Here is a 14153-nt window from a genome sequence, read left to right as displayed (position 1 = left end):
CGGGTCCCGCCGCCGCGCCCCGCCGCGCCCCCCGCAGACCCCGCCCCGGCCGCGCCGCGGAGCCGAGCGCGGGGCCACGTGTGCGGGCGGGCGGGCGGGGAGGCGGCCCCGCGCCGCTCGTTTAAATGTCCCGCTCGGGCCGGGCCGGGCTGCGCTGTGCGTAGGGACGCGAGCGGCCGCGCCGTGAGGCAGGAGGCGCCCAGCGGAGCCCGCCCGCGCCGCGCTCCCGCCCTGCCCCCGCGCCCCGCCAGCTCTGCCCTGGGCACCTCCCCAGATACCCCCCGCTCTGGTGCGGAGCGGAGCGGAGGCGAGCGGGTGCGGGTGCTGGCCGCGCAGCGGGTGGTGGGTGCCCCTGCCGCCTCCCGGGGTGACCGGCTGCTGCGCTGGGGGAGCCGGCGGGGCCGGCCCGGGGCCGCGGCCGCGGCCGCCCTTTTCCGCGCCGTACACCCGCGTCTCCCTTTGTGGGGGCTGAGGCTTGGGCCTGCTCGGCTGGTCCCCGCACAGCGTTCCGTTCGCCCCGACCCGGTCCGGGCGTGCACCATGCGCCGGGAGAGGTAAGTCTGCTTGCTGGCCCCGCAGTGCGCGGGGCCCTCTAGGCCGAGGTCTCCGCGGGCACCCCTGAGGTGGCTCCCCGCTGCCGCAGCTCCTTTAGCTTCCCCTCTCTTGGCAGTGACTGCTCGGAGGAGAAGGCGCCCGCCAATGGGGACGGGGCCGCGGAGAGCGCCATGCGAGCCCGCAAGAGGAAAGCTGATGTGGCTACGGTGAGTGTGGGCCCGCCCGGCCCAGCCGCCCACCCTGGTGCCCGCAGGCCGGCGCCTGCTCTGCTGCCGAGCTTGGCCTCCGAGCCCTCGCCTCCTTTTGTTGGGTGTCTGGAGGCCATGTGGTGGTCGGGTGTGGGGTGGTTGGGGGGGTCTGCTGCGGGACTGTGATTCTGAGGGACCAGGCACACGGCTGCTTGTCCTGTAGTTTGTGCTTCAGAAGCTACATGTGACTTTTGGTAGTTCTTGCAGGATCCTGATGAAGAAGTTGCAAATATGGAGCTGACTAGAAAAAAGCAGTGTGAAAACCAGGTAACCGATTTGTCTTTAGATTGTGCTGCTGTAATCTTGTTTAACCTTATTATTACTTTGCAGTACCCTATTCTTGCAAACGTGGTAAAAACAGGTATATATAGGTACCCATGCTGTAAAGCAGTGGGCGAGGGGGACTATCAACACTGGCTGATGAAACATGCAAAACACTTCAGTCTGTACCAGTTGCTCTTGAGTCTTTACAAGAGATGGGGCCCCTGTTGGTCTAAAGCATTGTTAATACTTCACTATAACCAATTATCCTGGGATTGCAAGGGTGCACCTTACAAAAGCCTTCATTTGCCTTTAGTTCTATGTGGAGGGATTCCGCACTGACCTTTTTAGAGAGTTGCAGGAGTACAGTAAGTGCTTACGTGCTGTACTTTGCAGGCCAAAGCACGAGATCCTTAAGCATACAAGCAGAATCATCTTTTGAGGTGGTTCTCTTCACACTCATGTCTTTACTTGTGTCACATGGGAGAGGAAGGATCCCTAGGACACTTTCTCCTGTCTGCTCCATTCACATTGACAAGGGTCATTATTAGACTGACAAAAAGTAAGGGCTTCCTGACCAGAACTTTATAAAGTTTTTAGTAGATGCTAATGGGGTAGTAAAATAGCTTTCCTTTCCCTGCGAAAAAAAAGGGATAATTTCTATCAAGTCACTTTCCTGTTGAAATCAGGCCTGCAGTGGAGGTTGGTGGTGACTGTTGCCAGCTTTCTCCATAAGTCATCCAGAAAGATCTGAGTTAATTAGAACTAACTTTAGTAGTATCCTTTTTCCCCCCCTTCTCTCCTCCCCCTGCCCCTGGTGCCCTTTCTGTATTCTTCAAAACTGAGGTGCTGTTGGTACCTATATTGGATGCTGTGTTGGTATACAGTATTGAAAGCGTGATGCTTTTGTATATCAAGATACGCACTCTAAATAAAGCAGAATAGCCTGTTTTCTGAAACAGGTTTAACTCATGCTCTTCCTTCCCTTCCCCCTTCCCCTCTTCTCCGCCCCCCTCCCCCATTTTTTTCCTGCGTGTACACACACACACACACACACACACACTTGCTTAGTCAGTGGCACTAAAACTTCAGCCTGTTAATGCACGTGCAGGGTGATACTTAAGCTGTAAAAGTCATGATCAGGGAGCACAGACCATGCTCATTTGGTACGCAAGGCTATGCATAATGTGGCACATGTAACCAGAAGTGGCAGCTGGAAGTTCTAAGACTAAAGTGCTACCATAACAGATGGGCATCATTGTTTGGAATGGCCTCTGCTTGTTGCAACTGCGTATACTAGTTATCAGTCAACATATTAAGCAGGGCTCGAATGGTGAGCATTTAATGAGGGGATCTCTCCTTCCCTTCTGTCTTTCTCTTGTGTGGTATATTAAACTAATTTCTCACTTCTGACAAGGAAGAGCTGCCTGTCCTTCACCACTGCTTTCTCCTTCACCAAAAGATTCATTCCGCTTGATCTAAGCTAAGCTTGATCTACTGCTTCTTATGCATGTTTATTGCATAATAATAAGGTATTGTTAAAAATCTCACAGGAGCCCAATTCCACCTTCTTTCATAAAGACAGTGAAAGAAACTTGAAGTGTTTTCTATACATTGGCCTTCAACTTTGCAAGTAGATAAAGGCTTTCATTTCTGTGTTCCTGGCCTGGTAGCCATTCAGAGTTAGTTCAGGAATGATAGGTAAATTAAAACCTAGATAATTTAGGCATCCATAAAGTAGGTATCAAAAATATTTATTTGTGAATTTTTAAAGTTAATCTTAGAATACCGGTGTGATTTGCCTCTTTGATTTTGTAAACCATAAATAAAATGTGTACCTGTGCATCAATCCCCACACACAGGTGGTTTTTGGTTTTTGTTATTTTGGGGGGCGGGGGGGGGGTTGTTTTTTTGTTTTTTTGTTTTGTGACAAAGTAGCCAGATTGTTATAGATCTGGTTTAAAAAAAAAAAAGCTAACATTTGGCTGCACAGCAGCAGCTCTTGAGTCTGTGGTGTGACACAAGCTATTCTGATATAAATTGCCATGGGCCACTAATGAGAATATGTTTATGGTTCCAGCAGCACTATAGCAGGCTTGTATGATAGCCAGTGAGACAGCTATTTTGTTGAGGCACAACATTTCTAAAATGCAAGTAGCTATAAATCCACTGCAGCCTATACCACATGACTTGTACATTAAATAAATTGTTTACTGACACTAGTTTATACACAAGGCAAAATATCGTAGTCACATCCCACTTTACAGCATCTTCATAGTCAATTCGTTAGTTTGTTTCTGTTGAACATAAGGCCTGAGTTCTTAATTAGGATGCTGTTACCCTTTATGTGATGAAAGGGTGGCTATATCATCAGGTTTGTGACAGCAGAATATTGCATAAATTCTGTATTTGATTTTAGAGGACTGGTGCTTCTGTAATTCTGCTAGCAATTCTACTACTAATTCTGGCTGCTTTCTGTGGATGGATACACTTCCAAGGGTCCGTGTAAAACAAAATTAATCTGACTAGATTAGAGTCATCCATGCAATTGTGGTATAAATTATATGGCCACCTCCATCTAGAGTGGAGAATTGACTACAGAGGTTTGTTTCTTTATATGAAACTAACTAATCTTTTCAGGTGAAAAGAAGATGGAGTAAACTCTCAGGAAATAGGTTTGATTTCTCATGAGACACTTTTCCAGAATCTGGTTTTACGGTTGCCAGGATGTTTCACCTAACAGGTTTGAAAATATCCTCCAAAAAGTTTCTTTAACCAGCCTAAGTTACCTTCAAAAAATCCGATTTAAACAAACAAAACAATTTCCCTCAAAAGCGGCTTACAAATCTTCAGGCAAACAGATGTGAAAAGAATGTAAACTATATCCAGATTTAGGTCTTGACTTGGGCCTAATCTGGGGTAGGACAATATTCAGACTCTTTAGAAAATTAAAAGTAGAAGCACCAATGCTATTTAGAAAGAATTGGAACAACTTAATAATGTGAGTTGCTCTTCTCTCTCCTACTTATTAATTCTGGAATCTTTCTGATGGCAAAGAAAAACCCTATACTTCAAACTAAGGTATCCTATGAGAGAAAAATGGCTAGAATTATAGGTCTTACTATTTCTGACATACAAACTAAGGCTGTAGTCTAGTAACTGGTATCGATGTCACTTTGTTACAAGGTGCTGGTTTTTAGGGTGGGGCAAACAGACCTGTCACCTTCCTTTCCCTTCAATTTTCACGCTGGAAATCCTTGCTGTTTCAATGGAGTTGAAGGCACCCTTTTCCTCTGCTTTCCTGCTGCCCTCTTTGCCCTGACTCAGGAAGCTTGTGCTGGGGGGTTCCAGCTGATGTTGAGATGCAGGAGTGTCTCAGCAGGTTGTATTCTTAAGTGTGGCTGCTTCACTGAAGCCTCTGCCTGGACTGTAACCTATATCCCCAGTGTTTACTGCCTCCTCCATTTTTTGTCTGGCCTATATGCTTGAAGGATGTCCAAAAGATCTGTTTAAATGAATGTTTGATATATCGGTGAGTGACAGCATGCTGCAGAAAACTGAGGAATAGGAATATCTGAGCTTTAAAAAAGCGCCCCTGAACTCCTGGCTTTTCTTTGTTTGAAGCTGTATGGGCTTGGCTGCTGTGGTCACCTTCCAATCTGTATCTAGTTCTCAGGTTTATCTCTAGACAACCATTCCTATTTCTGTGTCTGGAATACTACTGTAGGTATAACCAACCTTTCTTGCTGGGCTCTATATAGATTTGTAGAGGCAGGTTTCCCCACTGATTTTTGGCTTGCATCCTACTTCAGCCCCTTGCCTAAGAAGGAAGCCTGGGACTGTAGGATTTCCTCCACAAGGCAGCACAGATTCTCTGTAACATCTGTTGCTTTTTGGCAGCTCTCTGCTGTCAGGTTGGCACTGTGCAAGCCCAGAGGAAGCTCTTTGTGGTTTCCTCATGCCCTCCCCACCTTAAACTGTTTCTTTTTGCAGTGGTGGCTCCTGCTTCTTTACAGTTGCCATGTGATGTAATGCAGTTTCTTGATATTGTTTCTTAATTTTGGTTGGATGTCTTGCTAAATCTGCTTTTAAAGACTCAAGAGTCTGATTTACAGCTATGGTGCTCCCTCACCAATGCTAATTCAGACTCCTGTCTCCTTTCCCAATAGCTGCCCTCTTTTGAGGCCCCTGCATGTTTCCTTCTTGTCCCTTGCTAAGCCAAATGCTTTTTTTGGTTACTTGCATCTCTTTCCCAGTTGTGGTGAGCAACATTATCTAATCAAAACCTTCATTTTCACTTCTTAAAATACCTAAGAGGCTCCTGACCCTTTATTTGTATTGAAGATTTGGGGGGGGGGGGTTGTGTGAAATCTCTTAAATCGATCCTGCTGCCATGTAGCATGTGAGACACCTACTTGGGTTGAACTCAGGATAAAGTAGCTCTATTCCTCTTCAGAAGATGCTGGTGTAGTAGGCGCCTTAAAAAAAAAAAATAGATGTTTTTCTGGTTTTTTATATTTATATATTTTTTTATGTTTTATGTTTTTATGGTTTTTTTTATATTTATGTTTTTATATTTTTGTGCTTTTCTGTTGGTTTGCTGATTAGCTGTTAAGACAGCACTTCTCCAAAGGCTGTTGTTAACTGGGCTTGCCATGCAGTTTGGAGAATAAAATGTGACTGAGTTCTAGTTTTGAGAGAGGACAAAAAATAACTTATAACAATGCTGATGTGACACTTATTTAAATTTTCAGTTTGTAGGGAATCTGTAACTTTTAAGGTAAAGATAGTATTCCCTCTTTTTGCGTTGCCCCACTCAAATTAAATTGTGGCATGTCTGGGTATGTAGCTATGCTGGATTTGCATGTAGAACTCCAAGAAGAAAAGCTATCCATCTGTGTTTTAGTAACTGAAAAGTACAAAGAAGTCTTAGCTGCGAGTGAACTGTGAAATGTGTTTTTTTTGTTCATCAAGTCAGTGGTTTCTCTTTCTAAAGCTGGTGCTAGCAGGTAGCCATTTTGCTAGTGATGTCATTTGTAGCAAGGACGGCAAAAATCAGGTGTGCAAGATGCAGAAATTCGTGTAAAGCATTTTACTTGTTAGCACCTGATGATTGTTCTGATTTATTTTTCTTAAAGCCCATCACAAATCTTCTTGGGGAGTTCTGTCCTTTTAGTGGTGCAGAACAGATCAGCTTGCAGCAACATGGCTGGTTTTGCTGTTGGGCAGAAAAGCTTAAATTTTAATTTGCTTAGGTATGATGACATGGGGCTGTTTGGTTTTTGGTTTGGTTTTTTTTTCTACTGACAAATAGAATAGTAATATTTTTCCTGGGTAGCTGCACGAATTGTACACCAAGATCTTTGTTAAACAGAGTTAGGCAGGAGAAAGGTGAACATCAATTTTAGTTCTGGTCCAAATAAAAGTAAAAGGATCCTGTGGGTGAAGTGTCGAATATCTGATGTTGGCAGACCTGGCCATGTATATTAATGTTCATGAAAAGGTCAACTAGATGCTTTAATGAGAACTGATTAATATGTACTTGCTTTATTCTGAAAACATTTGTCATATGTGCTTTGTTTTTCCATCACTGCTGGATGAACGAGTAAGAAATTATTTAAATTATTATTTTGCTGTGTTCACTGTCAGTGTTGCTTTACATGGAGCCATGGCTTCCCATGTTTCATCTACATATTCCTTGCCAGAAATCCTGACCTTTTATTTGGGTTTTAAGGTTCCATCTGCTTATTTTTTACCTGTAGGCAAGCATATTTATGGTAAAAAAAAAAAAATGTTGCATTATGATAGGAGACTCTGACTTGGATATTGTTCCTTGAAACAGTTGTGGTCCTTCAAGAGGAGGACAGGGTAAGTGTTCTTCAGCTTTAGTTGTAAACTCAGTACTGATGAGGCCATACCTGGAGTGTTGTGTCCAGTTCTGGGCTTCTTAGTACAGGAGAGACTTGAACACACTGGAAAGAGTCCAGCAAAGGTCCACTAAGATGAGTAAGGGACCAGAGTGTGGTTTTTATAAGGAAAGGCTGAGGGAGCTGGAACTGCTTAGCCATGAGAAAAAGCTTGGGGAAATTTGTCAGTTGCATACAGGTACCCGAAGGGAGGATGTAAAGAAGATGGAGCTAGGATCTTTTCCTTACTGCCCAGTGATGGGACAAGAGCCATCTGGATGTAGTCCTAGGCCACTGGCTCTATGTGGCCCTGCTTGAGCAGGGATGTTGGACAATATGTCACACAGGTCCTTTCCTATTTCAACAATTCTGTGATTCTGTGTGGTTTAAAGAGGTAATCATAGTTCTTGTCATAGTTTTTTCGGCCACTGTCTTCTATTTACAGCTAAAATGATTATTTTAAAAGGCACACTGTAAAATCTTGTGTTTCATTTAACAGCCATCCTGGAATACTGATCCCAAAAATGCCCATATGCTGATTCCTACTCCAGATAAAGATGATGATCCAGTTGGTGTTGATTACTCTCAGTTTCCACACCTAAGTCTTGTTCGAACTAGAGTTTCACCATTACCAGTTCTTGGGTAAGTGCTGTTTTGCTGCTGCTAGTTTGCCTTCCTTTTTTATGATTTGAGACTAAACATTGATCTATCTTAGCTGGGCAAACAGAGATGATGTATGGAAAAACATGATGAAAAAAGAGGAGACGTATGTGAGGGATAAATTTTATATGCAAAGGCACCCTCTCCTGCAACCTAAAATGAGAGCAATCCTTCTAGACTGGCTAATGGAGGTAAGCTTTTCCGTGCTTGTATTTCAAGTGTGCTTTCGTTGAAGTGTACTAACAACTGTCATGAGTGCACTTAATGATATTTGCATAACCCATTTAGTATTAGACACTCATCTTCATCTTGAAGTTTGTCAATGAATGGCACCAAACTTTTAAAAAGTATATATAATGGATTGTGTTGGTGTACAAACCAGTGGTATTTGCCATTGCTGATTGATAGTGGATAACAATAAACTTGTCCCCAAAGTGATGTAACCTTTTTAAGGTCACACGGTAGACAAAAGCTGCAGGAGTGATTACAATAGTCCTTGCAAGAAGGAAGATGTGTGGTGGTTTGGAGATCAGGTGCATCTTGCAACTTCTCTGTTATTTGCCACGTAGATTGTAATACGACTCTTCTGTCTGTATGTGAATCTTTTTTGCTGCTCAGATGAATTGGCAGCATAGTCTCTGTTCTTAATTCTGAAGGATTTGTGAGAATTTTCTCTTTTGAGGTGTTGGAATGATGCAGCTTTGCAAAAATGAGGAACTGATGTTCTGACATTGTTAGGACATGTGCTTGCATTTCCTAAAAGGATATTCACTCTGATCTCTTGTGGGGGGAGTTACTGTAGTGGCAGTCATCTTGTGTCAAAGGAAACTGTTTAACTCATGCTCCTAGTTAACATATTCCTTCACAATAGCAGTGAAGCAGAAAGCCAATATGAATTTTATGTATAGCTTTTGATTTTGTTCTTTAATACATCTGTAGCATCTGGTTTTGACTCTGCAACACTGTTCTTGACCTTTGTAATCTCTGATGTCTCTCCAGGTTTGTGAAGTCTACAAGCTTCATAGAGAAACTTTTTATTTAGCACAAGATTTCTTTGATCGGTTTATGGCTACACAACATGATGTTGTAAAAACACTATTGCAGCTTATTGGTATCTCTTCTTTATTCATAGCAGCAAAGCTTGAAGTAAGTATCTCCAGCTTTACTTAAACATAAAAATCTGAATGGGCAGACAGCACACTTAGTGTACACTAGATGGGTTTTGTCAGGCTTTATGGAGTTTGCTATGACGTTTCAGCTGGAAGACAAAGATACTTTTTTTCAGTTTCTCCTGTTTTTCTATGAAGTGTCTACGACCAGCTATCACAGTATATCTGTAATTTTAAAAGGATAATATTTTCAGTGTTAAATCTGAATTTTTTTAATTACAGTTGCTAAGTGAGTTTTTGGCTGGCTGCTGTATACAGAGACCACTTGTTGCAGTTCTGTTGTCAGTGGAGTGCCTACTGGATAAGAATCTGAGCTATTCTTTATTTACTGGAACAAATTCAACTGTTAAAATATATAGTGCTTTTTAAGTTCTTACTGTTTGTCTTTTAAGAGAGCTGTTATTCTTCAATATGTTATTCTCCAGCAAGGGTTAAGTGGCCTTAGGATATATAAGAAAATCTTGATGTCAGTTATGATGCCATCTCAGTGATGCTGTAGTCAAACATAAAGCATGTTGTACTGGTGCATCAAAAGTGAAAGGTGAAGTCTATGAGCAGGAAGGTTGAACAAGAAATCTGTGGACATTAAAGGCAGAGGAGAACACCATGAGTCAGGATAGAGAGCTTGGTTCTCTTTTAATTTTCCCTGTTTTCAAATGCTGAGGTGGTGGTGCATTATTTTTCTTTTTCTCCTTCTCCCTCCACCCCCCCCTTTTTTTTTTTTCTTGAGAGCACATAAAGATTAGTTACTATGCATTACACAAATTAAGTACTTGATTTCCTATCTTTCAGGAAATTTATCCACCAAAGTTACACCAGTTTGCCTATGTCACAGATGGGGCTTGTACAGAAGATGAAATCCTCAGTATGGAATTGCTCATTATGAAGGTAGTATGTCCAAGTGGAATTAGTGCTACTTGAGTTTTTAAAAATGTATAGCATAATCAGACTAAAAGCAAAGAGTCTCAGTTTGTCTTATGTGCTGCTAAGAGGCACAATTTCTCTTACTAATTAGGAAATATTATCTAGGTAAGAAGTAACTTAAAGCATCCACCAATATGTGCGTGTTAATAAAATTAATTGTTCCCCACCCTATCAGCAGGAAGAGGTATAGGAGAGGACTAGATTTGTGTGTTTCAAAGATGTCTTGACCAACTGGAATCACAGCTTCTGATCTCGAGTAAATATAGTTGCGTGGTTTAAGTTAGGACCTCTTTATTAATACTGAAATCTTGTGAATGCTTACTCTTTAAGGCTCTCAACTGGAACTTAAGCCCATTAACAGTTGTATCATGGCTGAACATTTACCTGCAAATTGCATATTTAAACAAGCTTTATGAGGTATTGCTGCCACAATATCCACAGCAAATATTTGTACAAATAGCAGAGGTAAGGCTGATACTTTATTTTTTTTTTTTCCTTCAAATGCTATTTCACCTGGAAATAAAGTGTTCTTGTCATAGACTTACTAAGCATCTGTTGTCTTGTAGCTCTTGGATCTCTGTCTGCTGGATATTGGCTGCTTGGAGTATACATATGGAGTACTTGCAGCTTCTGCTTTGTATCACTTCTCCTCATCTGAGCTGATGCAGAAAGTTACAGGTATTGGCATTTATAAGCTAAGTCTAGTGTGTTTACAGGCATTATATCTTCATTCAGGCAGATAACCATATGCCTTTGTCTTCCAGGTTATGAATGGTGTGAGGTAGAAGAATGTGTAAAATGGATGGTTCCGTTTGCGATGGCAATAAGGGAAGTTGGAAGCTCCAGACTCAAACACTTCAGAGGTGTAGCTCCTGAAGACATGCACAATATACAGACACACATAAATGGCTTGGATTTGCTGGTATGTATGTGCATAATGAAGACAAAATCTATCTGTGAAGTCTTCAAGTATTGTTTCTTCTTTGGTTAGAACATACAGTAAACTTAAGTGAAGCATTACTAGATAGATACTGAGTGTATTCAGGTAATAAAAAGCATAAGGTTGTACTCGAGTTCCAAAATTCTTAGGACAGTCTTGTCTTGGGACTGACTTGTTCTGTGTTTTAATAAAAAGGTGATTGTGACTTAAGTCTCTCATATGAAACAGCAAATGATTACCCTAGAGATCAGAAGTTTATTTCTACCCTTTGGAATACTTCAAATACTGTGCTGTACCTTTCTCTCTAGAAAATGCAGGTCATGTAAACTTGTCTGATGAAAAAGAAAATACTGATCACTTGAGTGATCTTGTGAGACTGTTTCATGACAGGGATGGCTGACAAGAAGTTGAGCAAGATTAGTTTTTAGCGTGAGAAACTTGCAGAGGAACAAAATCTTGTCCAGCAAATTGTAGTTAATCTTTTTTTTTTTTATTTAGATTATATAAGTTATATAATAGAAGCTACAGTTCTTCCTGTTCAGTTGCTTCTGAATTTTGCTTTCTTTAAAATACAGGTACCATAATGCTGATCATAAGCTTTTGAAAAGTTAATGCTGATCTCGTGCAGTTTGTATTCACTAACTAATGTGTACCACATGATTTACTGGTTGCTGCTAGCAGGGTTAGATACAGAGATTAATTACATTCCTCTGTTGCATAGATATACCAAAGTAAAGATCTTCTCTTATCTCCTTTTCTTGTGCTTTCAGGACAAAGCTCAAGCAAATAAAGCCATGTTGTCTGAGCAGAATAGAACTTCACCTTTCCCCACTGGTGTCCTTACACCACCGCAAAGTAGTAAGAAACAGTCTTCTGGACCAAAGCCAATATGACTTTAGAAACAGTTAACAAAGTGTTGCTGAAGTGCCTATTCTGCTGGTTCTAACTCCTGCTCCATTATGGACATGCTGTCAGTGAAGTTCATAAGCCTTTTTAGAATCTGAAAAAGAAACCTTACTTTTTTTCATGACAGAAGAAATCTTCTATGTTCAATATTTTTATGGAACATCAAAATCTGATAAAGAAGTGGATCAAGTATACCAGCCGCTTAAAAGAACACCGAAGAGGGCTCCAAATGCTGCTACAGAGGGTGATGCTTGATGTGACCAACTGTTCAGGAAAAGGGTTTGAAGTTTAGATTAGTTACTGTGCCTGTTTGTCTTGGATAATCTGCAGACTGTCCCCTGTTGACAAACAGGCAAAAAGTGCTGTGGAAGACAATGTTTCAAAGCCTCTTTCAAATGGTTGGCTTGCAACCTGATGCCTTTTAAAAACTCTTTATTGTAAATGCTGCTATGTCTCTATCCATTTAGAATAAAAATGCTGTCTAAGACAGCTAGTTCTATGTATATTCCTATTTTTCTTTTAATTATGGTCAGCTAAGGTTTTTCAGATTGTGACCACTAGTAGTGTGGGAGTTGGGGATCAATAACGTAGTAACTATCTCTTTATTTATTTACCACTACTGCTTATCAATTAAAACTTCCTTTTTGGATACTAAGATAAAATGGTCATGTTAGGCTACTTGTATTTCCCTTAGCCAGATGTAGGTGGCTAGGGAGGGGATAAAAGACATGACAAGTATATGGGGAATGCTTCCATAGCGCACTTCCTAATCAGTGTACTGGGAAATTCTTGAATCGGATTGTCTGTATTGTTGTGCTTAATAGCAAGAAGTGATCAGTAGCAAAAACCTTTCCTTAAAACATAATCATTTAAACATTGGGATTTTGGCATAGTCATTGACAATTATAGACTTCTGTGCAAAGCTGAGTTGTGGAATGGTGTGTGCCTTTTGACAGGAGTTGTCCTTCTTGACTTTGGCAAAATCTGAGAAATTACAGTAAGATGTTTTCTGAAAGTGACAGTTCTGGAGAGAAGAACAGAGAAATAGAAAATTGGTTTTGTCATGATGTTCACTTCGAAGGACTGTTCAACAACACTGAAAACTTCTGTGAGAATACCAGGATTCATCACATTGTCCTGAAGATATCTTAAATGCTTCAACACTTTCAGGAAGCTCCTGTTGGTTCATTTTTATAAACATAGTTCCCAGCAAGGCTGCTTTTTATTATTAAGTTATTCTCCCTTTTTCTCTTCCCTATCCCACTATTCTGTCAAATGTTAAAGCTTTAAGGTAATAAAAATGCCTATGGTAACTAATAGTAGGCAAATCATTTGTCTTTTTTTTTTTTTTCCCTTCCTTGTAGCAACTGGTTGTACGTCCTGTGCTAACAAAATAAGTGTAAGTGTTAGCCGGACAAGTTTGGTGCTGCCAGTTCAGGGATGTTTCAGTTTCTTGGAGAGCTACATGTCCTAGACAAAGGAATATTATTTTTGCCTGTTATTGAAAAAGTTTGTAACAGTGAAGGAGTTTGTCAAGAGACATTTTGGCACTTTGTTCCAAATTTAAGCACACAAAAGCAGGGGCCAGGGAGGCAGCAATACATGAGAACCCTCCTGAGATGTAGTTTCTAGGCTTAATTCCTAAATCACCAGGTAATTTTGCTGATTTTTATAACTTCCCCCTGAAAGGTCAACCTGCTTCATTTCAATGGGAAGCTGTCATCTGGCTCCAGAGCATGGACATGACTGCTTTTGCAGCTTCCCAGGGGTGTGATACTTACCAGCAGCAGTGACTTGTATGAAAAACCATTTTCTTACTTTCTGGTCTTTATCTTGTGCTTTAAGAATCTTTGTTTCTGGTTGTCTTGTAGCATGTGTGGATGCTTATGTCTGTCTGCATGTGCTGTCATTATAGGGTAGCTTGAAAAAATTATGTACTGGCTGCCACAGGCTGAAAACTATTTTAGGGAGGAATGGGGTAGCTAATTTTGGGAGAGTTCTTCCTATGTGCGTGTGGGGGTGACAACAAAACCAACAACAACCAAGCAAAACAAGTACAAAAGGCAGTTCCCTCCATGTATTTCTTACCTGAGGATACTATTCTTTCTGGTCACAGACCAGTCTGGAGGTAGATTCATGGCAGGTGGGGAAGAAGCAAGTGGGCAGTTCTGCCTGGCTGGAGAAGAGACAAAGGTTTAGTGCCTTTACAGGTGGTCTGAAGTTTGTGCCACTAGGATTAGCTACTACAAAACAATATGGTCCTGCAAGCATCTGAGCCCATTGCATGAGGCTGCTGCTCCTGCACAGGAGTAGGGGGGACTCTGTGGGATGGGAGAACCCCAGGAAAGCAATTTAGCTGTGTGCTGCTCGACTGGAAACTGCTTCTCCCTCTAATAGCTACAGACCAGCATAAAGCATGCTGCAAAATAAATTGAATTCTGCAGTAACCCAGGTGGCTATATGGTTATCTTCCTCCTCCTGAAAGGTTTGTCATCGCTATGTATCAAAAGCTCACCTTGGTCTGAAAGCTGGGGGCATTGGAGAAACTGAATGAGAGAAATGAATCCCATTTTAATTTTGGCCA

The 14153-nt window shown here is 41.6% G+C and overlaps 1 protein-coding gene across 2 annotated transcripts; it reads left to right on the top strand.

Annotated features, from left to right (window-relative positions):
* The first annotated feature begins 82 nt into the window (after positions 1-82).
* CCNE1 (cyclin E1) lies at positions 83-12886 on the top strand. Of its 2 annotated transcripts, none has more exons than XM_065663049.1 (11): positions 83-554; positions 671-761; positions 1002-1070; positions 7470-7612; positions 7686-7821; positions 8630-8776; positions 9592-9687; positions 10054-10188; positions 10290-10401; positions 10488-10645; positions 11434-12886. In XM_065663049.1, exons 1-11 carry the CDS (start codon positions 541-543, stop codon positions 11554-11556), a joined length of 1224 nt encoding a protein of 407 aa, XP_065519121.1. In that variant the 5' UTR covers positions 83-540; the 3' UTR covers positions 11557-12886. The 2 variants fall into 2 exon arrangements, with proteins under 2 accessions (XP_065519121.1, XP_065519122.1); XM_065663050.1 differs by having other exon boundaries at positions 84-554; positions 1011-1070.
* The last annotated feature ends 1267 nt before the right edge of the window (positions 12887-14153 follow it).

This window comes from Lathamus discolor, chromosome Z, assembly GCF_037157495.1.
Source record: "Lathamus discolor isolate bLatDis1 chromosome Z, bLatDis1.hap1, whole genome shotgun sequence".
Classification (NCBI taxonomy): Eukaryota; Metazoa; Chordata; class Aves; order Psittaciformes; family Psittacidae; genus Lathamus; species Lathamus discolor.
This window is presented reverse-complemented; position numbering and strand designations above follow the sequence as displayed.

Excerpts from the sequence above, each read along its gene's own strand:
- CCNE1 (XM_065663049.1), top strand. Across the intron at positions 7,822-8,629 it reads TTCTAGACTGGCTAATGGAG|GTTTGTGAAGTCTACAAGCT; the intron begins GTAAGCTTTTCC and ends ATGTCTCTCCAG. Across the intron at positions 10,189-10,289 it reads TATTTGTACAAATAGCAGAG|CTCTTGGATCTCTGTCTGCT; the intron begins GTAAGGCTGATA and ends GTTGTCTTGTAG.